Source organism: Calliopsis andreniformis, chromosome 2, assembly GCF_051401765.1.
Source record: "Calliopsis andreniformis isolate RMS-2024a chromosome 2, iyCalAndr_principal, whole genome shotgun sequence".
Lineage (NCBI taxonomy): Eukaryota > Metazoa > Arthropoda > Insecta > Hymenoptera > Andrenidae > Calliopsis > Calliopsis andreniformis.
In genome coordinates this window covers 2,402,226-2,428,818 of record NC_135063.1, presented here as the reverse complement: position 1 = coordinate 2,428,818, position 26,593 = coordinate 2,402,226, and the positions used below count along the sequence as shown (strand labels likewise).

The 26,593-nt window shown below is 35.9% G+C and overlaps 3 protein-coding genes across 5 annotated transcripts in view; 2 read left to right on the top strand and 1 right to left on the bottom strand.

Annotated features, from left to right (window-relative positions):
• Positions 1-2,056: 2,056 nt before the first annotated feature.
• On the bottom strand, positions 2,057-5,168 carry Scpx (Sterol carrier protein X-related thiolase). The gene is made up of 3 exons (XM_076392294.1): positions 4,495-5,168; positions 4,011-4,386; positions 2,057-3,922 (listed from the first exon to the last, which is right to left on the bottom strand). The coding sequence occupies exons 1-3, from the start codon at positions 4,922-4,924 to the stop codon at positions 3,100-3,102; spliced, it is 1,629 nt and encodes a 542-aa protein (XP_076248409.1). The 5' UTR covers positions 4,925-5,168; the 3' UTR covers positions 2,057-3,099.
• Positions 5,169-5,853: 685 nt separating this feature from the next.
• On the top strand, positions 5,854-16,287 carry LOC143188477 (uncharacterized). 2 transcript variants are annotated; one of them, XM_076392764.1, is made up of 8 exons: positions 5,854-6,497; positions 6,924-7,516; positions 7,599-7,928; positions 8,009-8,077; positions 8,147-8,699; positions 8,790-9,048; positions 9,136-9,321; positions 9,409-16,287. In XM_076392764.1, exons 1-8 carry the CDS (start codon positions 6,341-6,343, stop codon positions 11,060-11,062), a joined length of 3,801 nt encoding a protein of 1,266 aa, XP_076248879.1. In that variant the 5' UTR covers positions 5,854-6,340; the 3' UTR covers positions 11,063-16,287. The 2 variants fall into 2 exon arrangements, with proteins under 2 accessions (XP_076248879.1, XP_076248878.1); XM_076392763.1 differs by having other exon boundaries at positions 8,769-9,048.
• A 3,183-nt stretch (positions 16,288-19,470) lies between these two features.
• Mctp (multiple C2 domain and transmembrane region protein) overlaps positions 19,471-26,593 on the top strand; it is a 33,646-nt gene continuing 26,523 nt past the window's right edge. For both annotated transcript variants that reach the window (XM_076392769.1, XM_076392768.1), the window contains exon 1: positions 19,471-19,590. The gene's annotated coding sequence lies outside the window, so the exon portion shown is untranslated. The remainder of the gene's footprint in view (positions 19,591-26,593) is intronic.

Below are 26,593 nucleotides of genomic sequence, written 5' to 3'. Positions count from 1 at the left end.
GTCTTGAGAGCTGCTTTCAGATGGTAAACAGGAGGATGCTTGTTAAAAAAGACAGAAATGACCTTCATATCTCTTAAGAGACGCCACCTACAAAAAGATGAATATGGTCATATAATGACTTCCTTAGATCATAAGTTTTCTTCGAAAAATTTTTTTATTATTCTTATAGTTTCTAAGATAACCAAGGTGCTAGTTTTACTGGGACTCTCTATGTAGATAGAATACTTTCAAATACTTTCTCTCTATATAGAGAGTACTTTAAAAAATTTGAAAACCAAAATTATAAAAGTAAATGGTATTTATTGGTACTCTTCTTGTTCTTCTGTATATTTGGTTCATTTCAGAGTACCCATTTTACGGCTCACTTAATTTACAAGTTTATTGCCTCTGCTTTATAAACACCAATTTATACAGGATGTTTCACTTTTTTCGGTGGAACGTATCAGTATATTCTATGAGCAAAAATAAAAGAAAAATGTCAAATAAATCTGGACTCGGAAATACTTTATTAAAAAAATTGTAAGAAAAATACGAAATAATAACAGACAAATTGACAATATTTACCTATCTACGTTAATGTCATTTTAAAGGGTTGTCTTTTCTTATAAATACAAAATTTATAAGAACTTCTTGATTTTCTTTACTTTCAATGAATGACTTACGAGTACTTTGCGCGAGATAATTTTTGTCTTGTAAACTTTTTCTTTTAATGTTTCCCACAAGTAAAAATTGAGTGACGTGATATTTGCTGATTTTGCAAACCAAGCGGTTTATGCTTCTCCACCTATTCATCGTTAAGGACAGACATCTAATTGTAGCTGTAACTTTTAACGGCTAGATACTGGTACATTTTCTAATTTTTACTCCAATTCATTTTTTAGAAAAGCCGAGAAAATGTGCAGTTATAAGTTATAATTGCTCTGGTAAGAAGTAAACTCGAAGTAATTCCTTAATAAATTTTTTGCTCGTACATTACATTTGAATTGAATTCTCATATCTCCATTGATGGTTGTTACGCGTATTGAAAATAATGCGAAAGTTCTCGCGGCATGTTGATACTACATAATCATTATTGATGTTTATACGAATCACATTGCTTATTTACAACGATTTAAATTAGTAAATATAGCTTGTGTGACAGATTAGATAAATGTATGTTAAATTTTGTTCGTACATCGAATGAAGACTACTCCGTTGTTATTTTATAGTTTTCTTATAATTTTTAAATAAAGCATCTTTAAGCCTATGTTTATATGATATTTTTCTCTTATTTATACGCTTTGTATAATATTAATGTGATTTATAAAATATATATTATCTGTTTCGGGTATGGAATATACACACAAATCACGTTTTTCTTGTTTTAAGAATGCGTAAATTTTTGTTTCTTATCTCCAGTTATTTTATTATTCAATATTTTTATTGCAAAGAGAACATTATAGACTGTTTCATTTCGTCGATGTATATACATTACCATTTATGAATACTTTTCTATATTCATATTTAAATAATTAAAATTTAAATAGAGAAAATTATAAAATTAAACGTAGCTTTTAATTAAAAAAATATTTTAAGAAATTTAACAAACAAATATGTAGACTGTAGACTATTTGTTTAGGAAACGTATTGCCATGAAAGAAATATGTGATTTTATTTTTGCAAAACGGTATGCAAATTGATTTTCATATTTGCATTACTAATGATACCTGAATTTACAATCATTAACCTTTTGCACCAATAATTATATTTGGAAAGGAAAGGAAACCGGTTTCAATAAAACTGTTGAAGTGTTTCAAAGTCAACCAGTAATGTTATATGTATTTATAACAGATAGCATTATTCACGTAAAATTGATTTATAGTATTTTTTAAAGTGTTTGATTTTGCTTTTATCTTGCCTAATTTAGTTTTAAATAAAACGAAAATAAAATAAATTGCTTGATTTTTAAACATGCATATATATAAATGATAAATGGTTAAACGATAATAACTATTACCATTTTTAATTATCAAATCGATTTAAACGAGAAAGGTAAATATTTTGGAATAAAAACAGATTCATGTTAGATTTCTTTATTTTATTTATTTCAGTGATAAAAAGAATCTGGTAATAAGTATAAAAACCTACACCCGTCCTTATAAAAAATTATATATAACATTTTTATCGCACCCTGCTTGTGACCACTATGTTATTAACAATTCAACAGTAAAAATGCATCAGTGTGTTGCACCAAAAAATGCTTATATTCGCTATTTTCAATAAGAATGCAAATCAATGTAGTAATACAATATTTCTATATAAAATTTGTATTTCCTTTTTCTAATTGATTTGAATTCTTATAAAGTATTTTAATATAAATAACAAGGGATTAAAAAAAATAATATCTATTTTTTAGGTATTGAAAAATACCTAATATAAAAATAATTATTATTTATGCTTTATGCATATTTATAAAATAACAATGATATAATTTTTAAATTTATCATCTAATCCACGAATCACATATTAAACTGTCTATTACAAAAATTAACAGAAAACGTAAGTAAACAATCTTGGATGTAAATTAATCTGATTTATGATGGATACAATGAATATCTATAGGCACAAGATTACATAGACTTTATAATGCAATTGATTTGCAATACATTTAAATGCTCAATAAGATTAACAATAATTTAGGTGCATCACACATACATTACACATGCATCTACTTTATTGATGCCCCTTACTATTGAAATCAATTTTTTTTCTATAAAAATAGAATTCCAACTTGAAATATTAACTAGTAATGCATATAAAAATTTATAAACTTCCTATTTCTTTGTCCTCTATTTTTTCTATATTCTTTCATAGTGAAATTTCTTATACACATATATAACAAGAATGAAAACGTTTATAATTTACAATTTCAGGTATCCAGATGAGTGTATAATTGATTTGAATTTAGATTTAAATTGAGAATTTCTGGATTGCACGATTACGTAATATATTACTTTACAATCTCTCACCTCTTATCCTTGAAAATCATGATCTTATCGACATTATGTCCATATATAGTTTTGAATATCGAAATAAAGCTCATCGAAAAGTTTTCATATTTTACAATTTAGACCGTAGGGCTTCGATTTTCTTAGCAGCCCGTTTTTGTAAATCAATCAGTTTCATTGCCATTCCCATGTTACCTTGAATCTTAATTTTTCCTTGGAAAAAGGCTTTTTGTGGATTTAGTTTTCCAGATATAAAGTCGGTAATATCCATGTCACTAATTATAATTGTAACATCGGGTTTAGTTTTCCCATAATACTCGACCTTTCCTTTTCCCGTTTTAGCGTCCACAACCCAATAAGCTTCTGCACCACCAGGTCCGTTTGTTACCTTAAACCCGTATACTCCACGCACTTTTTCTATGAGATCCTCTTCATCTTCCTGCATCGCAATTTCTAATAGTTTGAACAATACGTTTGCTTTGAACTGACTTGGATCCGGAGCACCACTTACGACGTTACTTTTAACAGCAGCTTGTTTAGTAGGGAAACCCAAACGATACAGAGCAACTACTACTGCTCCTCCTAAGCCTATATTATGTTGCAGTGCGAGTTTTGCATTCTGCACTTGTCTTTTGCCAGCTTGACCACGAAGTTGCCAACAGAGTTCTGCACATTGTGCTAGTCCTGTTGCTCCCAAAGGATGTCCCTTTGAGATTAAACCTCCACTAGGATTTACCACATATTTTCCACCATATGTGTTATCTCCTGCATCAACTAATTTTCCAGCTTGACCAGGTGAACAGAGACCCAAAGCTTCATAAGTAATGAGCTCATTTGATGAGAAACAATCATGTAACTCTATAACGTTCACATCACTTGGCTTGTAAGGAGTTTGTGTGAATACTTTTTCTGCTGCATTCTTTGTCATGTCATACCTATAAAATGCAAAACAATAATATAGATTATTTTTATTTTTCTAAGTAAGCTTAGATTCAGTAAAACAAATTGATTTTTTATTCTCACCCAATAAGCTTAATAGCACTCTTCTCTTTAAAAGTAGAAGGTAAATCTGTAGACATTTCCATTGCCAAAATTTCCACAGCTTGTGCTTCTAGCTTATGCTTAAGCACAAACGCTTCATTGGCAAGAATTACAGCAGCTGAACCATCAGATGTTGGACAACATTGAAGTTTAGTAAGAGGACCAAATACTTTAGGAGAATTCATTATTTGCTCCAAACTATATTTCTCTTGGAATTGAGAGTAGGGATTGTTCGTGGAATGTAAATGATTCTTGTAAGCAATCTTTGCAAAATGCTCAGGTTTTGTGCCATATTTCTTCATGTGCTCTAATCCAGCATTTCCAAATAATTGGGCAGTAATTGGGCTTTCATTCATACCTGAAACCAAAATTCATTTACATTTCAATTATGTAGTAAATAAACAAATGTTAAAAACACCACTTCCAAATATGCATATATTAATTTGTTATAATGTCACAGTCTCACCAGCAATTTCAGCCATCAGTTCTACATGCTTATCCATAGGATTTGTACGATCCATGAATTTAGACATTAAAGAGCCCCTTTCCATTTTTTCAAAGCCAACAGCCAATACACAATCCGCAGAACCACCCTCGATAATTTGTTTTGCCATGAGCAGAGCAGTTGAGCCAGTGGAACAATTATTGTTCACATTATATATGGGGCATCCAGTTATACCGACTTCATACAATGCTCGTTGTCCACAGGTGGAGTCTCCATAAACATATCCAACACAAGCAGCTTTTATGGAATCGTAAGAAAGATGTGCATCTTGCAAAGCTTTCGTGACTGCCTCCTTTGCCATTTGTGGGTAGTCGAAATCATTCCGTTTTCCTGGTTTCTCAAATTTCGTCATGCCGACACCAACAACGTAAACCTTCATTTTCTGTGACATCTTGAACAAATCTTTTCGAGGTGAAACTTGGAGAAAGCGAAATTCGTGTGATAAATAATACGGCCGTAATTGCAACTCGTAACGAAGTCACTACAGTTATGTGCTGACGTGCAGTAGCTTATTAATAAATATCGTAAAACCAAATGAACTTTACTCTCTGATGTAAATATCTAATCATGAAAAAAAAGTAAATAACATCCGTCAATGACAAAGCTACTTTACGATCATCAATGCTCAACTGCTAAGTGTGAATGATCGTAAGGCGATCGAAGACTCAATCGGAAAACACATCGTGCGTATCAGCATTAGAGCAGTTGCAACTGTTCTTCCCAAGATGTCGCTGGCCGTGTCAGCCGGATTCGGTTCCCTCTGTAAACGTGCAATTGTTGAATAACGTTTGTAAACACGCTATATCAATGCAATCAAAATAGTAATTTCATGCGACTTTGAGAGCATTAGACTAACTTCAGGGTATAATGAATTTGAATGAAATAAAGTAATATTTGCTACTTAACTGTAAACAAATATTTCATTATAAATTTTTAAGTACTTATTATCGAATCTTTATGATCTAGAGTGTGCAATAAGTTTACTGTAATGATAGCATACAACAATTCAACAATTTACTACACTGATGAAACGTCAAAGCACTAACGCAATATTAGCGAAAGAACGATTGCAATTGAACTACTTAATAATTTGCTACTGTAATTAACAAGAGGATGATTATGGTGATAAATGTTTACCTGAAGAAGGGATTATTTAACAGAATTATTACTGGAAAAACCTGAAAGCGAAACGCAAAGCATCTTGCGGAAACGCTCTTTCCGAATTTCGTCTCGATCTATATATGTATATCGTAGAAAATCGCGCCGGCCATTGCGCGCTCGTGTTTTGGTTCCGAAAAGATGGCGGACTCTTGTTTTCAAGATCGGTCGCACAGAAATACGATAGTTTTGAAATACATGGCGAAAGTTGACATGTTGTGTGCATGATAAAAGGAAGTGTATGGAATTATCATTACGACAGATTCGTTTGTCGAATCGGGGAAGTTTGTCGGAGTATTATTACCGACGCGAAAGCGGTGTCTTCAGCGTGTGGATCGTACGAACTCCGAATCGAGTGGTTTTCAAAGATTTCTGTTGTTTTTTGTGCGGAACACGATTTGTCGAACTGAACCACAACATTGTGACTCAAAGAGGAAAATGATCTGAACCTGATGAACGTTTTTAAGGTTTAATAGCCCCAATGATTGATGTGTTAGCGACACTGCTTGGTTAGGTTGATTGGCTAGGTAGAAGTTATACCTATGGTACCAGAACAACGTTGCACGTGTTCCTCTCGGTGGTTCACGTTAAAACGTGACGTTGAATTAAGTTCGTAAAAAGTTCAGGAAGCGAATTGTTTTAATCCACAATGGCAGCAAGTGACTTTGATGTGGAGCTCTTTGAGCGAAGACTTCATACACTGAAGGATTCGCAGGAGTCTATACAGGGTCTCTCAGCTTGGTGTCTGGAAAGGAGACAACATCATAAGAAGATTGTGGCTACATGGCTGCAGGTTCTAAAGAAGGGTAAGTTCTTATATCTCTTTGATTCAATGGGAAAGCGATTGTAATGCTGGCCTAGTTTATAAATTTTGGGGATCACGTTGTTTATGTTTTCATATATTTGGTATTTGTGGCATCTATGTTAATTCTTTTGCTGATATAAGGGATTTTGACTGTTGAGTAATGAATAATACTTGTGTAGTGAAGATAAGTAAATATTTACTGAGTATCAACATTTTATATCATTTTTATGTGTGATTTATGTTATTATTCTGAGCCTAATACTTTCAAGGTTAGATGTAATGTTATAATTAGTTTTTTACCACTAGAGATTATAATCATAAAATTAGGGAAGATTATTTTTAATTATGCTTCATATAAATGTTGTTTGTGTTAAAGTGTTATTGTATCATATTGGTATAAGATGGCATCATATTTTTTAAATAACAGTAAAAGTGGAGCATCGCCTGACACTCTTTTATCTGGCAAATGATGTTATCCAATATTCAAAAAGAAAAAATTTTGAGTTTGTGGAGTCATGGGGCACAACTCTGCAGCGTGCTACAACTATGGTTAGAGATGAAAAAGTGAAGCACCGTATATTGAGGATCTTCAAGATATGGGATCAGAGACAAGTGTATGATGAAGAGTTCCTTGCGGATTTGTCTGGATTAATTTCAGCGGCTCCAAAAAAGAAATTAGAACCCCAACCAGCATCAGCACCAGAAGAGTTTCAAGCTGCTCTACTTATCTCTACTATGAGATCATGTGCTACATTAGAACAAGCAACTGATGCAAGGTTAAGAGATTTAAGGGACAGTAATATTGATATAGAAAATGCAGAAGAATTGTGTGCTTCATTGAAAGATCGAAGAAGAGTAGAGGATGCAGAGAAGGAAGTTGATCTGGCAGTGAGAAATGTTGAAAATTATGTTCGTGCTTTGGAAGCAGAAATTAGGGAAAGGACACAAGTTCTTGAGTTATTAGAACAAGCTGATCAGTTTTATGAAACTCAAAGAGGGGAAGTTAAAATAGTTACTAATGTAAGTACATTAAAAAAAGAAGTTGGTTTCCATTGTAATTATCAATATTTACAAATATCTAACCTTATTTCTTTACATAAAGGCATACAGAAATTTTGGTAGTCGTGTAAAAAATTTGAAAAAGAAATTGGATGAACTTTTACCAACACTGGTTTCTCCAATTCCATCACCAGATGTGAATGCTCCATCTCCAAGTCCTGATAGTGACATAGAACTACCAGGAGATGAAAATCAGTCTCAAAATCAATTAGGAATGATAGATGTAGCTCCACCATCTATGTATGGTTCATATTCACATGACTACGATCCTGTACCTGTACCAGCTCCTGAATTGGGCCAAGGAAATGATTCTGGTGATTTTACGAATAATTTTTCCTCCTTTATGGGAGGAAATATGGATTTTGGCAATATGGTAAGACATAATGTTTAGAGTAACATATTAATTTCATTAAATTTTATTGTTGTTATAATGTATTTCTTTCTGATCTACAGAGAAACATATTTAATGAAAGATCGTCAACGCCGACTGGATTGTCACAACAATATAATGATTCGTTAGAGGTACGTTTAATTAAGATATATAGTAATTACTAATTAAAACATCAAATCAGTTTTGCATACTTTTTTCAGGCTAAGCCTATAGAAGTAATCAACATGAGGCCCTCTAAAAATGAAAGTAATAATGCAGACTTCAATATCTCTAGTTTCTTAAAAACCGTTCTTCCTTCTTCTGACGGAACGCAAGACCCTGGTGGAATCCCGGGTCTTGGACTGGATATTCCTGAATCACAAGTGGAATCTCCACAGCGTTCCAATTATAGACATTCGCCTGTATTAGGGCAACATACTGTAACCCCTGTGATCTCAAGAATGATGGGACATCAGAATACGCCGATAGGTGTAAACAATTGTCAAATGACTCACAGTACTCCTTTACCTGTTCGAAACTTGTCCAGTGAGTCGCATACCCCTTCCCCGTATTCGAGTCAAAACAGTCAAAGCAATATAGTACCTTTCGATGGTCCTACTAATAATAACACTGTGAATCCTTTACCACCCCCGCCGTTACCTCCACCCATCTTTCTTGATGATGAAAACTGTTATAACAAATTACCACCCAAATTTCCTACATGGACTCCCCCCAGTGAAACTATGAAGGAAGCAGCCAAGTGGGAAGAAAAGGGTGAGCTTACTTTGGAATACACAAAACGGGACAATTTGACCTTTGAATAACATATACTTTCTAATGTAGCGGATTTCGCTATATCTTCAGGCAAAAATAGTATGAATCCTACTTGGCCTGGAGAATGCGACGAAAAAACGAAAACATGGATGGACGGAGATACAGATAGGTGGGATTCTAACAATGAATCCACGTGGGTAAACCCTGGTAGAGTAAAAAGTGAAATTTTATCGGAGACACCAGAATCACCGCCTATGTATGAAAAAGCTGGATTTCAAGATCCAGTAGAATACGATGATCCCCAACCCCAAGAATCTCTTTTAAGTACTGCGGGAGATGTAGATCATAGGTGAAGAGTGAAAGATTTAGACTATTTATTTAGTACCGAAAAATAAAATGTAGATTCGTGCATGTATTGCTAAATATAAATTTTCAGGGTAATACCAATTCCGATGACAGTGGAAAATCAGTTGCCGTATCGATTGATGAAAGCTGCAGATGTTGATCATCGTAACTTGATCAGCTTAACAGGAAGTCCGGCGAATCATAATATCAATGACAACTCTATGAGCACGTTACCTAATAGTAGTAATTTGTGGTCAACGGGGGATCAAGATTATCGGTAAGATATAGCAGTGCAATATAATGATTTAATACGATTCAATGTTTATAACGTTTCAAATTATAATGCTTTATGATGTGATATCAGGCAACACATGCAACCCGGTGACATCGTGGAAAGCGTCGATATGGAAATGTCGGACGACGAGACTGACAGTAAGCCAAAGGGAAGGGTATTGGTTGACGTGAGATCGCAAGACAGAGACTTGAGGATCGGTAATCCGTCAGCAACGTCCCAACATATGGACATGGATATGCGTATGATTCCACTTCCTACTGGCCAAATGCCTGGATCTCATGGTCAAATGATACAGGACGTGCACATGATGCATTCAGGGCCTCCTCCGCCTCCACCTCCACCACCTCAGTTTCACCCCAATCAACCATCTTTTCATCAAGACCAGTCCGATTTTCGACATAACCCATCAGCAGATTTTCTCCCTTCCCAATCGAACTTTCATCAGAACAGGCCACCACCGAATTTTCTGCAAAATCAACAAGATTTCGGTCAGCAGGAGTTTCATCAAATGCATCAAACTCAATCTGAGTTTTCGCAACAGGATTTTGAATATCGTGATAATCATAATATCAGGTCCAATCAAGACTTCCTTAGCGAATCACAAATGCGTGGCAGGTATTCGCAGCTGTCGGAACATCAACATCGGGACATGCCGTTCCATCGGAACGATAGAGGGGGTCGCGGTAGTCGAGGATTCCCCAGGAATCGACGGGACAGATACTCTGACGATCACAACAAGCAAAGGAATATCCAAAACAATCGAAAATCACGGACACAAGATCAGCATCATAGATCGTCCCCAGAAATCCTGCCGAATAGTCGACCTTTATTATTACAACCACCTGACACTGTGGTCATTCTTGATGAAGATGGTATGCCAATAGGGCTTCCAGACGACAAGGATATCCCAACAAATATAGAACATGGGCCTGTGGAACAGGAGGAAAATCTTCACACTTTATCGCAGGATCGTAGATCGTTGCACGGTACTCCGAATTCCCGTGATCTCGAGCAGCAGTCAATCTATCCAGGTGGATCAAACCTCGATCATGAACCGGAACCTCCGTCCTCTACGGATGTGGAAGATCAACAACACATGAATCAAGTGACGGTTGTACCCGTGATAACGGACTCCAAAGACTCTCAACACAGTCAGTACGTACCCATATCAGAATACGAAGAGCATGTGGAATCGGAGCCCCTGATTTCTGAAAAGACTTGCGACAGCAGTGAATCAATCGAAAATCCGGGACAGGAGATTAACTTCTCCGAACAACCGGAACAAATGGAAGATTTGGTGAATCCTGCATCGAGCAACGAACTTAAAAGACCGTCGACGAACGGTGGCTTCGATGAGCAGAACGATGTTAATCCTAGTAAAAAAAGGGCCATGTCGAATGGTCCTCAGACACCGACTGGTTCTGACTCTGGTCTGAACGGCCCAATACCACAGGCTTCCGCAGAGTCGCATCCTGGCATGTACGACTTTGACGGACCCATGGGGTCGAATTTCCGACCGCGTCTCGGTGGTCCTGTTCCATTCCCTCCTTGGAGAGGTGGCCCACCGCGAGGCAGAGGCTTCAGAGGTGGACCCAGAGTTCCTTGGATGGATAGAGGACCCCGTGGTCCTGCAATTGGCAACTTTATGCCAAGAGGACTGAAACGTGGCGGACAATTTAGGGGTAACGGTTTTAGAGGTCGAGGCCGGGGGAACAATTGGTAAAGAGAGTGTATGAGTGTCGGATTTCCGAAATCCTTCGCTGAAATTTATACCAAGAAAGAGATTTGCACCGCTTTTAACGATCGTTTTTTGTATTCTGTACATACTACCCATGAATTGTCGCATTCTTGATATTGTGTGCATCTCTTTTGAGAGAGGGCTGAGGTGTGGGGAAAAGCTGGTAGTCCCAGATGGTGGTGAGATCTTCCACGACAAAGGTTCCACGTTTCTGTGCGATTGATTCGCCTATATACATATATAAATAAACTATATAAATACATAGATATAAGGGATGTACACGTACACACTCTCGGAAAGCTCGAACTCTCACATGTACCATGTATACACGTTTGTTTTTAAGATCTAGATGTATTATTGAAGCGGCTGTCAACTCATTCGACGTTGACGCGATAATCCTCGACGTTCACACATGTCGGTCGATATGTTGACAAGCCTGCGTGTCATCGATGGTAGTCGCTTCGATAATAGCTGTATTACCTTATATAGGATTTTATGTAAGGCAATGAAATTTTTGTTTTACGTATGTGTTAACACCAGTACAAGCAAATATTTATCCGTCAAGTGGGTTGACCCGTGAAAGAGATTCGTTCAGACGAAGTATCCTTTTCGTTCTTCGAAATTAATCTGAATGGGAGGATAAACGAAATGTGTAGAAATGGGAGCAAGAAAAATCGGTCTCAAAAATATTACATATATAGTCAGAATTCGTTTCACGGGTTGCTTGTTTGTTCCACTTGTCTCTCTAAATATACGCTAATTGCCTGTTTCTCGTACGTCTACTCGTCTACGTTTCGATCGTCGGGGCTTGATTATACAAAACAGGCATGTCAATGAACCTTCTAAACTGTATTAATAAAAATGCAATGTTTATGTTCTGGTCCACCTCTCGTACATTTCCCCTGTTTATTTCTGGAGTAAGTTGTAGATACAGTTCTCGCTCTTTCTTGTGTTGTCGACAAATAAATAATCGAAGAAGCATAGATACTCTCGATTCGTCGCGAAAACGAGGTTTATAACGAATAGATGGGTCAACGAAATTCTGTTCTTTGTAACGGTTTATACATTTTTTCGTGTTCCATTGTGGAATAAAAACAATTGTAAAAAGAGAAAGTATATATACATATGACAAGTTCTGTTGGTAGTGATTCGTTTGCTCAGTCGCTAGTTCGTTTTCCGTTTCATTTCATTTTTTTCCGCTTCGTTAAGTTGAACGTTTTTCCCCGAGTTTATTGCTTGCGATAAGAAAACTCGATGGACCGTTTCCACTAGCACTAGAGAGTACAATGAACGATACTACCTATATATATATATTTGTGTACATTTCATCACTACCTTCATAGAGATTTCGTTTTTATCATTAGGAAACAGACTTGTGAATTGTACAAATTCACAGTTGCATCGATTTCGTCCCAGGGGCAGAGTTTAAGTCCCAACGAAGAGCAAACGAATCATCATCAAGGGACCATGTAGATAACGATAGTAAAGCGAGCGCACAGGAATTATGTGTAGCAAGACAAATCCTTGGAAATCAATTGTTTGTTTAATAAAACATTACAATCTACCGAGGACCTTGCCAGCACTCGACAAAATCGTAATCCCGCTTGATGTACTCTGTATTTTTTTCAACACCCATTTGTTTCACCCTTTAAAGTATTTCATGGATCGAAATGCTTTATTTCCTCTCGCGCGAGGCGGAGGAACTGGAGCGTCGCTTTTTAGTTTCTTCTTACACTCATAGGCGTGATCTCGATCGTTGTGATCGTCCCGTAGATCCATAGTAGTTTCTTTTGTCTCTCTTTCTCTAAATAATCAGCGTTTCTATTTCATACATTTTGTTTCTCTTTTGAAGAACTCTTATGAGGACTTACTTTTCGTTTTACTCATAGACTCGAAGTATTTATAGATTCATAATCAGAACACGAATCTATACTTACTTTGTCTGTTTGAAGATTTTGTTTTTTAGACAATCAACACTTGTGATTGTAAGATGAAGATTTATAGATGGGGAAATTCGTCGATTGTAAAAATCTTCAAAATTTTACTATGGATCTATTTTGATCCGTCTACGCATAATAAAAAAAAATTAGCTCTTAGTTCGTTTTGTTCTCTGATACTATAATTTCAGAACCAAATCATTTAATTCAGTCATTAAATTCATATAGACAAAAGATGTATTATTTTCTAAACATCATTTTTATTTGTTTCACATTTTGTATGACATGGTTTGTTGGTAAACTGAGAGTTTAATATTGGTCGAACAATATATTTTTAGAAGCATTTCAGAGAGGTCAGTTTCATTTGCTTAGTACATGTAATTAGTATATCATTGAGACTCTATTAATTCCACCCCTCGAATGCTTTAAAGGGCAAACCAGTGCGGATTTGGAAAGAATGTAGAACGTTTATCGATTCGTATGTACTTCACGCGCAATACTTGTAACGCGACATCCACGCGACCAACACAGGAATGTATAAATACATATTGTATAGCTCTTAGTGTTATCATTACCTTTTCTTTGTACAGTGACAAAGGGTAGAACGAGATCGACCTCATTAAGGTCTTCTCATTTCTTTTTTTTTAATGCCTGTAATCACATTACCGGACAAAAACGATGAATAAAGTATATCGCGTGTAAAATATGTCTCTGCTTGAAGTTAAGTGGAGTGGATTGCATTAGGCAATGAAAATTCGCAACTATCACCCTTCACGGGCTTATTGAGCTTAAATTTTGGAAAATACTGCGTGGACTGTTTTACTTTTTATAAGATTAATTTTAGAGAATTTCAAATCGTTGATTTACATCGTAATAAGTTGCATATCAAAAGAACTGTTCAAAAGGAATCGAAGAAGATTGATTTGTGTATAAATGTTATTGTAATTTCTTAAACATGCATTTTTTAAATATTTGTATAGTCTTATATAGAGCCCTAAAAGGTTGAAGGTTTTCTTCTCGAGGAGTTTCCCTTTTTTGTTTAACTTCAGCCAGCGTTTACGTCTCAAAAAAGGGTCTGCGAAAGTTGCGAATTCATTGCCTGTACTCTTACTTAGCGAAGCTGCGTGTGGTTGTATCGATTTTGGCGACGAAGCCACGCGATAGACCATGTATGTGCGTGATTTAAGTGGTAGCCCTTTGCGACGGGGACCTTTCGCGTTTCATGTACGATGTCAAGCGATTATTTTTAAAGCGTTGAGCGAGGGTGCTTGTTGAGTAGTCGTGAGCTATGTAACGATGACAGGGAAACACTTCTTGCGAGTTTGATATTGTAAATAATCTCGGAAGAGTGAATGAAAATGTAACGTGCAATCTTCAATTGTGTACAAAAGTAACACGCGATTCGTTTATCGATCGTTCGACGATAAAACAGTTTGAATGGACTCGATCGATGTCCTTAAAAGATTTTTTCTTCCTCGATCATCTGCTTGACTCGTCGTTTTTTAATGAGGTTCTATATGTTTATTTGCTAAATATCGCGATTCTCAGATTTTATGGCAATTTTTAGTCTTAATTTCCACGGGTGGGTGGTTTCTTCGCATGCGACAGGTAGTAAGCCATATCAATTTTTAAATTGAGGAAGATGAAATATTAACGTATTCGTTACGTGCATGCTATGTTCTCTATATCGTTCGAGTTTCATTTAAGCGATTTTATCGTGATTGGTAGAAGCGGAAACGACGTTCAGTTTTTTCACTGCGAATTTGTGGGCAGACTATTGCTGGTTTACTTGTAGTCGGATATTTTTCATAGTTTTTTTTTAACAAAAGCAGAATGGAATGCCTATAAGTGTTGATGACAGTGAAAGGACGGGCGTAGCAAAAATGTAAAATTTTGGTGAGAGAAGTGCCTTTATTCAAAGAAGCAATTTTATTTCAATTTGTGAAGTTTCGCGTAACTGTTTTAACGAGTTTTTATTCGTGTGCCTATAAAATGCAAGCATCAAATTCTGCTTAACTTCCGGTAATCGCATCATGCTTTAATGAGCAATCATTTTTCAATAATTCCTTTTTGCGCTGTTTCGTTAATTGTGAAAGAGAATCGGCTGGTGAAAGATGAAACAAGAACGGAACGATTCTACGTTGATTTTTAAAAATAATATTTGAGAACTTCCGATATCGGTGGTGGCAATCGATCGGAAGTTCTATTAATAAGTCAGACTCGATTATACCGGATGATAATCTTGCAAAGTAGGCTATTTATTTAATTATTTAATAATAGATCGACGATGGTTCGTGCATTCTCACATGTGAGATCGATTTCTGCATACTGTGTATGCTAACTATATATTTTCTACGCCTTCTAATGATAAGAAGAAAAACTATAGGCGGTTTCCTGTAGTTTTCATGGGAAAACTACAGTGTTTCATAGGAACTTTCAGTTTCGCGCCTCGCGGGTACAATCTTTTCGTTAGGTTTGTACAGAAAACAAATATTATGCAATGATATAAATATAATGTATATATTATATGTTATATTTGTATGTATGTAGATACGTGTTCGATATAAGTACGTGGATACTTAAAAGAATTGAAGTTCGATTGAGCACACACATATACATATTAAAGGAAACAAAGATTCTCGTTTAAGACATCATTGTTGCGCGGCATGTTTCGTTGTTACAAAATATAAATACACTATTGTCACGTAAAGATTTAAACACTTTAATCCGAGGGCTTTGCAGTATACCTTTGACCCTTTGGCAGGCAAGCGCTTCTTTAGCAGCGCTCCCGGTCACTGCTTCTGTTATGTAATTGAGGGGATTAAGTGCAAAGGGTGCAAACTACGCTTTGCTAAACAGTTTGACGCTCAAATGTCTCGTGCTGTTGCAGGGATGTAGAGAAATTCCAGCACTTACTGATATACTATCCTCTTAGAATTTTATTAAAAGTGTGGGCGGCAGTAAGACTTAAACTCCCTCTTTGAATTTCGTATTTCCGTTTCCTGTGCATTTAATCCTATCAAGATATGCATTTTGTATAATTTTGTTACTTTAAAGTTTTTTCTTTCGTAAGAGATTTTGGAAGGAGTTCAAATTACTTTGTAATATTGCGCCAAAAATGGCCAACTCTTGCATCGATGCGCTCTCTTTAGGAAAAGCCACGTAGTTAAAGGGTTTCAAATTCTCAGGGTTGAATAACCTTGTATAGGTTATTTATAACAGTACACCATGTTATAATGTAACATAGTATAATTAAACGGAACGGTGCAACGATGTTTTGTAGTGCATTAATCATATTGTACATATTCGCATTTAATAGTACACATAATGTGGTATTATGTCATAATTGGCCCTTATTCGTAACACGCGTCCACATGGCTAAGTTCCAACCGTGATTGCCAACGTTAGAAAACATTGTTGCGAGGGCTGCGAGTTTCATTTAATCCTTTTAAAGTTTATGGCCGAAGCCTCGATAAGAGCGTGCGCGAAAGGTTCCAGTAGTAAATTTTTATTAAATTTTTCTAGTACCACAGTTACGCGTTTTAGTATATGACTTTACGATGCAGAGTGCGCTGACTTACGGTGCTTTTACCTTTGTCGGTAATTCAGGAACATTGATTTCCGTTTTAAACGAATTTGAACGTTCTTTGAGGTGTTCGGATGCTCAAAGTTTGAATCCCCATTTTACAATTTTACAATTTTACAACTTTCCTCGTTGTATAACGTAACTAGTGCTATTATTGAGTTTAGTAGATGTACGTTCATAAACTTCTGTCATAATAATGATACATAAATATCGAAGCTGTTATTTAATTAAAAATATATATATTTTTATTTTCAGGATTCTGGAGCAAGGGATCAAAGGTCACTTAACTAGGTACAGATGTATTTAGTTTTTATTACATAATACATGGTCGATGACTGACACTTTTATTGATGAAGGGAGGGAAACAATCAACCACTAATAGCAATCAAGTATGTATACTTATGTAGTAAATATTTTTTCAACGCATAGAGTATCCAAAGAAGTATCCAAAAGATGTATCCAAATCTTACGAATAAGAATGAGATAGCAGTCGAGAAAATAAACCGAAAATTTTGAATTCATTTTATTGTATTTTTTATAAGTGAAATTATAAAAGGTGACGTTTTTAAAGACACGTTGTATTCTATAATTTTATTTTTTTACGTAGAATTATCTTATACATCGTGTCATGTTTTATGGAACGGTTAGTATGACACGTAATATCTAGAACGCGACGGTATTAAATCTAGTCTAAACATGAATTTGATACAAATTTTCATTGTGATTATATTATAGTAAACTAGTTTATGAGATTGTTGTGCTGAACGGAGAGTCATGTTGCGCTCTGGATGATATTGTAAATACCTTGGAAATCTAGGCCACTTTGTTTAAAGAAGACTTCTATACTGACTTAGATGAAATAAAAACAGTCTGAGATGATTATTTCAACTGACGAGACAGTTTTCTGTACGAATGTTTGAAAAAGACAATCACGATGCAGCAAGGAGAATCAGATGCAAATAAGCGGACAGTAGATATCGTCCTCTCAAAGGAAGACTGTCTCACAGTAATATCGTTGGAACTTCACTAAATTTTCCAATAGAAACTTTTGTTGGTGATTTAGTTTTTTAATTGGGAAACTCAATATCAAGTAAGTGGGAAAAAATTAACTTTTCACTCCAGGTAGGCTTAAAGTGGAGATATAAAAAGTAGTTTTCATTACAATTCTGAAATATTTACTTCTTAATTGAATTTTACTCTGAAGTGTACATTCTTGGAAAGAATTTGCATATCACAAAAAACTACGGGAATTGCGTGCGAATGTTTTTAAAGGCGCGGTTTCTTCTATTAATTACCCTAATGTACTCTCATTAACTAATACAAATCTTCATACAAACTCGCTACTATTCAGTTTACCGCGAAACATTATGGCTTCGCAACTACCGAGGCGCAATTTTCTTTTTGCCTGTCAAGGGTTCTTGAAGAATTTAATTTTTCGCTCTACGTACTCTGCTGAGATATGCCGTCTGTTGCCAAAAAGGAATTAAAGTACAGTCTTAAATCATTCCTAGTTTGATAATAATCATACGTCAGATTTTAATTAACTCTATTACTTGGCGAAAAATTAATTGGTATCTCAAGATCATTGAGAGACTATTTTCATCACATGATCATACCATTCTCCTCTCCCCTACTTTCTCCCTACTCCCCTATTTTCTTATTCATTTACGCATGCGGCTACTCGATTTTAACCTACAATAATTTTTCATCTAAGTATCTAATCAAATACAAAAAAAGAAAGATAGTATAACAACAGTAGGAAAAAATGCATAATTAGATTAGGATTTGCAAATGTGGTTTCCACGTGCAATACTGAATCAATGAACTAATTTTTACAGACACATATCGGTTTTAACCGTTCATAACTGTATTTAGAGCACGATAAAATTCCGTGGAGCCCGATGAATTTCAGGTGCTTGACCCTCTGCGAAAATATGTAAAATATGTAGATCAAACTGACAATGTTTTAAGCACTTTCGTTCTTTATCTATGATTATTTCATTTCTCTCTTCTTCGGTCACCCCTCCCGGAAGTATCCAAATTTCGAACGACTATAGTGCCCTCCCACAGACCACGTTGGCGCCGTTTTGTCGTCTGTCGACGTCGTCTGCGGAAGCTTGCATGTGCAATAATGTGCATAGTGATGGCATCGATCCTCACCTTCGTTTGGCATTGATACTTGGTTCGCGAGAACGAGACGTGCTTGCGAATGTTTATATCTACTTGTTGATACAAGACTCTTGTTCGGGTCGATGATCTTACAGAAAAACAGTCTATGTAAAATTTATCTTTTTAAATCTTTTTTAACATCAAAGAGTGTTACTGTATAAAGTAACAAAAAATCTCGATACTCCAGTCACTCCAAACTTCTTGTTTTTTCTATACTAACCCCACTCAGTAAACTCTCGAAAAATAATGAAAAACAGTGTACAAAGTAACGAACTTGCTACTCCATACTCTCTGTTTCTTCTATAACACTGTACTTAATAAAGTGTCGAAAAGTAACAAAACAGCGCGTTGGAAGTAAGATCTAATAAACAAGCATTGAAAGCATATTGAAAAGCATATTTGCCGAGAGGGAATTATCGCTCTATTCCCAGCGTGCTCCTAAGGGGGTGTACAATGAAGCGTTTTTGTCGGACCCATCACTACCAGTGTATTTCCACCTTTCGCACAACGCTGCTGTGTCAGTTGGGTCGATAGAGCCTATTCCTCTTTCTCTCGCTCTCACGTGGCGCCCGACATCCCTTCTTTGTCGCTCCTTCCTCCCACCAGCGGGGCGCGATCAGTGTATGAGGGGTAGGAGTACCCAAGAAGATGGGGAGTCGCGAGTTCTGTCAGTGGCCTCTCGGACACGAAACCGTCGAGGTGGCGAGTCGTGGGTGTTCGTACATTCTCTGTTCCATTTTCCTCCTTGCACAGTTTCACACAGTGTCGGAAACTCGAGTCTCTGGTGCGTCGGAGTGCTCGTCGAGACTGAATTTCGCAAGGTAACGTGACCTCTGACCGCTTAGATGCATGCAGCGAGCGACGGTGAAGTTTTTCTGTGACATGGGAATGAAAAAAGACTTGGGGAGGTTGTGAGATGGGACTGGTCCCAGCATAATCCTTGATTAGGTGGTTTATGTTACTACAGTACGCGTGAAACGATGCAGAGGTCGAGCATTCGCACGCGTGGAAAGGTCAGAGGCAAAGTGCTACGTCGCGTATCGAAGTGCTTCTCGGTGAAAACAGTCAATGGGTGGTTGCGAGATGTCACGCGTGGGGTGTAGGAAGATCGGTGATACCGTACGACCGAAAGTACCATGGTATTTTCAGATGAAGCTTCGCCGGAGTACGCGTAGACGAGGAGCACGGGGAATTTCGGTCACGGCACTCGCGCCACTGTGCGGGAAATCTTATTAAGAGTCGCGTTTATTTGATAAAAGAGAACGACGGGATGTTTCTGTACGGAAGCTGCATCGACAGGAAGAAGATTACGGAGCGGAAGCTAATACCGTAACGATATTGATAGCTGCCAACATTGCACATGTAACGTAATTAATCCTTATCGCGTTATTCACTTTCATTTGGTGTTATTAACTTTATGTACGTTCGTTTAAAAATTTGATAACTGTCTTTCTCCTAACCCTTTTTCTTTTTTTCTTTTTCTCTGTCTCTGTCTGTTTACCTCTCAGAAGAATATTTTGCGTACAAGACGCAAGAATTATATGTAACTTTTATAAGAATTTTGGTTTATGTAAAGGCTTTTAAGAGAAGTTAAATTATCTTTACTGAGTCGGTGAATATATTAACAAAAAGTTGATAATTTTAGTAGTCATCATGTAGTAAATCTTTCAAATTGTTAAGGTATAGTGTAGTGTTATGCAGAACGGGTTAGAAGTGATTTAGAAACTTTATCAAAGTTTGCTGCTGTCTGCGAAGTTATACTTTTATGCAAAGAAGGTGCTAGATCCCTTGATTAATTCTTTGATTAAAATCTCCGTCTATTTCCTTGATGGATTTCGCAGCACTCAAAGATTGCAGCAAGTTGTGCATATTAACTGCAGTGTTCGAAATGTTTTCTTGGAAAATTTGGAGACAATTAAATTACAAATCAATTTGAGACTTTTCTGCAAGTTATGTTTCTTGATGGTACGGATTTTATAAAGAGTCAAATTTTCTTTCAGGACTAGTAGAAATATTTACTGCAAATCATTTCAAATAATTTACTTTCGATGTCTTATTTCTTGATATTATATCTTTCAGGAGTAGTTGGCTCGTTTAAGTGTGGAAATTCATTTTAGCATTACGTAGTTATTGCGGGAAATTAACGGTCGTGATTAATATTGTAAGAAATAGGAATTATATCATTTGTACGTAATTACTTATGTCAATAATGTACAACAACAATCATCTAATTTTGGAAGCTTCTATTCTTCCTCTAGATTGCTAATTTTATCGAAACCAGCAGAATCCGTAGCTAATGACTATATTTCTTCTATGGTCTATTTATAATATTACCTTTTTTCACACTAAAATTGTCAAAAGACCAAAAACAACTAATATGTTTTATTTTATTTTTTCAAGAATACTATGTTTATTTTTAATCAACACTAAGTAATAAGTGTAAGAGAAAAGCAAATAATGCTGAGGGGAGAAATAAGACGAATCAGGGGATGATTGTCTTGCTCAGGGCCACTCAAGGGGTCTGCGATTCCTCTGTATTTGAGAGTGTAGAACCTTGAAACACAACCCGATACTGATATCGCGTACATATTCGTGATTCGTTTTCTCCCATCCCCATGAACACGTATCGATCTGCCACTTTTAATATTCTCCGATGCACATAAATAAGAGGCAGAAATGTTAGGGGCCCGTTAATTTATTCCCTCCAATTTCAGCCTAGTTATCTGGCTAATGAAGGGCTTAAAACACCGCAAGCGGGTACGGGGAGAGAGAAACAAAGACAGGGAAAAAGAGGATAAAGTTGACCATTCGAAAAGGAGTAGTTTTATTTAAAACGTAAATGAATTTCGGGTCTAGATCGATGCTCCGAGAAAACGTATCGAAATTCATACTCTGATTTTATCTAAAATTTAAATTGCACAGTAGTTGAATCGTGAACAAGCTCTCCCTTCTCCGATGAATCCCTCTGAATTGGAAACTTCTATTGGCTTAAGATCTCGAAATTACTCGGTATCCACTGTTGATCAGTTTGTGGCAGGACACGTATTCTCAAGAATCTCGTTAAGTAAAGAGACGAATGGGTTCTCGAATTGATAGTCAATTTGAAGTAGTGACGTAGTGCTGTTTTTGTGTCGTAAATTGTTTAAACAACAAATATGGAGGTTTAAAAATAACAAGAAATTAATAAAAAACAAATTTTTGTATTTAATTTGACGACGAATTAGAGACATAAGTTTTTGTGAGAAGTGAAACGCAGGGTCTTTCTCTTACAATAAATCGTTTATGTTTAAATAGGTAAGTTCTTGCTTTCGAGAAAATTTGATTAAAAAAGTACCTATATACTATTTGAATCTCCACTTCGTTCATTCCTGGCAGATGTTTTCCTGACTTAATATTGTTCGAGATCGAGTTTTCTTTTGTCTGAAAATATCATGACAGTGAGAACGCACAAACTTCTGTTAACCTAGTTAAGTGGATACATGATGGCGAGATTGGAGAACAAGCGTGTTCCACACCTATTTCAAAGTTCGAGAATTCATATCGGAGAACGGTTTGAAGATAAAGCTTACTCTATTTTTCGGTGTACTTTTAAAATTTATTTTTTCAGAAAACTATGTAAGTACCCGAAAAAAATTATTCAAAAAAATCAATTTTTCACAAGAATTTAATTGTACAGCGTTTACTAGTGCATTCTTTCTTGCTCAAGAAAAATGTTCTAGGTTACTAGTTCTCAAGCATCTTCACTTAGAGTTCTCTTTTCCCATGACACATTTATTCTAGTTGTAATGTTTAATTCTAGTTATGGCGTGAATTAGATTTAAATGACTATATCTGTATTTCTTGGAGTCTATTTAAGCAAGTTTGAGCCAACTTGAGTGCGTGAGTAATTTTGAGTGCATTTAATTCTTTCACACTCGATGTTGCGTATACACAACATTATATATTTAGTTTACAAAAATTAAACAATTAATATGAGGATGAATCACTAATTAATCGCGACGTAGGCAGGTATAACTTTTATTTCAATACAAGTAGAAAATCGGTATTAACATCATTTTTCAGTATAATCCCTTTGCTTTTTAACCCACTTGGTGGAAAATAGTATTTTCGGCTGAGCAGTAAGCCAATCATGTGCATCCCCTCCTTTTTGATTCAAGGTGAATCGATAGCCCCTTAACGTCTGCTTAGACAGAATCATCATTGTTGATGAAAAATAGAGATATGTTACGAATCTCAGAGTCAGTGTCAGAGCATGTAATGGACATGTTTATAATCGTCCACAAGAAAATGTTCAAAAGGCAATCATCTGCAAGAAAATTGACATTTACAGTTTTTTGGGCCTCACATGGCCTAAGACTACCTCAGCTTATCCCTTTTGACTATCACTGTTTAATTTACTTAAAGAGATATCAAGGAGCTGCTAATACACCTTGAACCAAAAAGTAAAGGAAGCGGTAGATACATGGTTTACTGCTCCGCCGAAAATGTCATTTTTTGTAGGTATAAGAAAGCTTCTTGAACGACGGACCAAGTTAGTTGAAAAATAAAGAGCTTATACTGAAAAATGATATTATTGCCGATTTTTTATTTGTATTGAAATAAAAGTTATAGCTATATTGCGGATAATTATTGATTGTCCGTCATATATTTGTTTTTGTTGAGATGTGGGTATATGCAACATTGGTCCTCGAATTGTACTAAATTTAGACTTAAAATCATAAAATTTTATGTGAAGCTTATCTAGGCTATTATTATTAATAGGTGGTAAGAAAAACTTTCTTTCATAGCCCGAAAACATTCGGCATTGAAAGAGTTAAAGAGGTGTGAAGGTGTTTGTGAGCATTTGAGAGGGTTTTAATGGATCCAAGAGTTAATCAGATTTCACTCACACTTTATGACTTAAAGATCCTCTGTACATTAATACTTTATTGTTCTCTTATACAATGATATCGTGTTATCCTTTATTCCCTAACTTGAGAATCAGTATCTTCTAAAACCAGATCCAAAAATAACAATTTTCTAAGAACAAACATGTGAAGGTTTAAAGGTAACGAGAAATGAATAAAAATCAGATTTTTGCATTTAATTTGGCAACGACTTAGAGATACGAAAAATTTTATTTACTCCTCCTTCTGTCGCCCCTATAAAAGTCTGATAAAAATCTAAATTTCGCGAGAGCACTTCTCACGCTTAAACGAGTTCCAAACAAAACACTTTTATAGTTTCAAACAACGTCGTTACGATAGTAGCGCAATTTCATTTACTTAGAATTTGACTGCAAACGGCTTGATAAGAAGTTGCATTCACATAGCAGCCGGCTTCCAAGTCGACTTTACGTTGATTCTTCTCGCAGTTCGCCTTTCGCACAGATGCATCGTAAGAACAAATCGCCGCTTTCGCGTATCCTGTTAGAGGATACATACCGATTACAGTTTAATCATTAAACGATTAGTAGGTAGGTACTGTGTGCTTATAAGATTGCTGCCTTCTCGCACGCTTGATGCTGTTCTCGCAACGACATCTTGATATTCCCTCGTAATTCATTTAGCACGGCTCATACGAGAAGAACACAAAAAGATTTTTCTAGAACGAGGTATAGAGTGTTTACATCTCGCTGGAATTCTTTCACGCCGGCGAAAAAACCGCGTGCAATGGTGGGTCTAGCAAGAACGGGGTCAAAAGCGCGTCGTTAGACCACGAACAAAAGCCTTGCGTTTGAAAGAAGCTTTTGGCTACTGAATTGTTGAAGGTCTTGATCTCGCGTTGACATTTCGACGAATTTATGGAAGTTTGACATTGTAGTATAGTTTTTTCAAGTGAATTCAATTAATCATTTCACGAGAGGGTGGAGATCTTGGTTAACTATTATACCGGAGTTGTAGTGGTTAACTTGACTATATTGAACTGTTGTTCATAGTAGTAGAATCATAGTAACCCAGTTACATTACTCGCGCGATACTGTCACAGCGTCGGTTGAAGTTGTGGCATCTGCCAGTTATATGCTACATCAATCTCACATATTTATACAAATTTCAGCTCGAAACATCTTTACCTGATACAATATCCAGTAGTATAAGCAAGAAAGGAGTAGTTGTCACTTCTAAACTTGGACCTTGCTTGCAGCGTATCGGACGCTGATCGAATTTAGCTGATATTCTTAGTTATGGGGTTGTTCAAAGGTCGGAAGGTATTTGGGTCAGACGTATATTCGCTGATGAGTTTTATCTGACACTTATGAGAAATTGACACTTTCCTCACGATAATCGTTTTTCATTAATGTACACCTACTCGTATACAAAGTGTACACTCAACTCTTTCTGAATTGAGAAAATACACAATACCATATGACATTAAGTTCCTGTAGAATTGTTATTATTATTATACATACAGGGTGTTCCGAAATTCATGGTACAAATTGGGTCAGGGAGATTTTATGGTTCAAAGTACGATGAAAATCAAGAATAACGTTATTGCGTGGAGGCTTCGTTTTCAAGTAAAACGTATTTGAAAATTAGTCGAATACGCATGCGTCTAACTAATAAGTGATGTTACGGATTTCGCTACATACCGCTGCTGTGACCTATTTGATACAATCGTACAATAGCAAGGCTCATTTACGATCAGGATACTACTATTGCCGACTCATCTCGATCGTAGCAACTGAAGTGAAATTTATAATATCAGTTATTATTGGACTACAGATTTTTATGCATTTATGCAAACTTGTAATGTATGAAAAGTTACAGAATGCAATAATATAGGAAATATGAAAAATTAACTGTGTTTTGAAAATATGAAGTTGGATCAAAATCCGCAGTCCAGTTATTAATTAGGTGCATGTTTACTTGACTAATTTTCAAATATATTTTTCTTGAAAACGAAGCCTCCCACGCAATTTCGTTATTCTTCATTTGTGTTTTATTTTGAGCCATAGAATCTCGCTAACCTACTTCAGAATTACTGAAGTACGTTTCTTTATACTTATAAAGTCCAGAACATATTTTATACTCACCGTTTGTTAGTTTAGCAGGGTCCTCCCAAGTTCTTCATCGCTAAATTGTCCCAATTAAGACACGGAGTACAGTCGCATAAAGTTACCAAAGGGTAACTGAAACGTTCCTCGCCACAGTGACGTAAAACTGTGGATTTTGCAGATCAACGGTTCCTGAGACACAAAATAAAAGAGAAACCTGTAAAATTGACGGTTTCCTACTTTATTGTGGCTTTAACGATCGTTAAACCGATTACTTGCAGTGCCTTCTTAATTGAAGTAGAAATTAAACGAGTTAGTAAACGAGTATGTTCTATGTACCTATTTACTGTAAAATTCTTCTAAATCGAAAAAGTGATACTTATTGAATCATTTTTATTTGAAAATTATTTATAAATAATAATAACAGATGGTTATTGAAACTGTACTCGGGATAGCAATTACCTCCTGGTTACTGAAGGCTATTCTGTGATCTTTCCCTACTACCGTATTTGAAAGACAATAGAGCATATGAAACAGGATTGAAAATTTCTAATAATCATAATTTCAATCATTTTGGATGTTCATACTCGTTTCAAGTGACACTATTTTTTCCTGTTATAGAAATGTTCAATATTGAGGAAAAGTACTTGTAGCATAAACGTGCAATTTGCTGCGCGAGATATTACTTATTTGGTGGTTAATGTTCTGTGGCTCCAGAGGTGCACTCAATTTTCCCGATAGAGTAGTCCTGTAACGTGAATCGTGTTTCTCTAAACTGTCAAATTTTACACTAGTTGAATTCCATAAGGTGTGGTATGATTTATGATACCGCATGCTAAAATTTGATCACT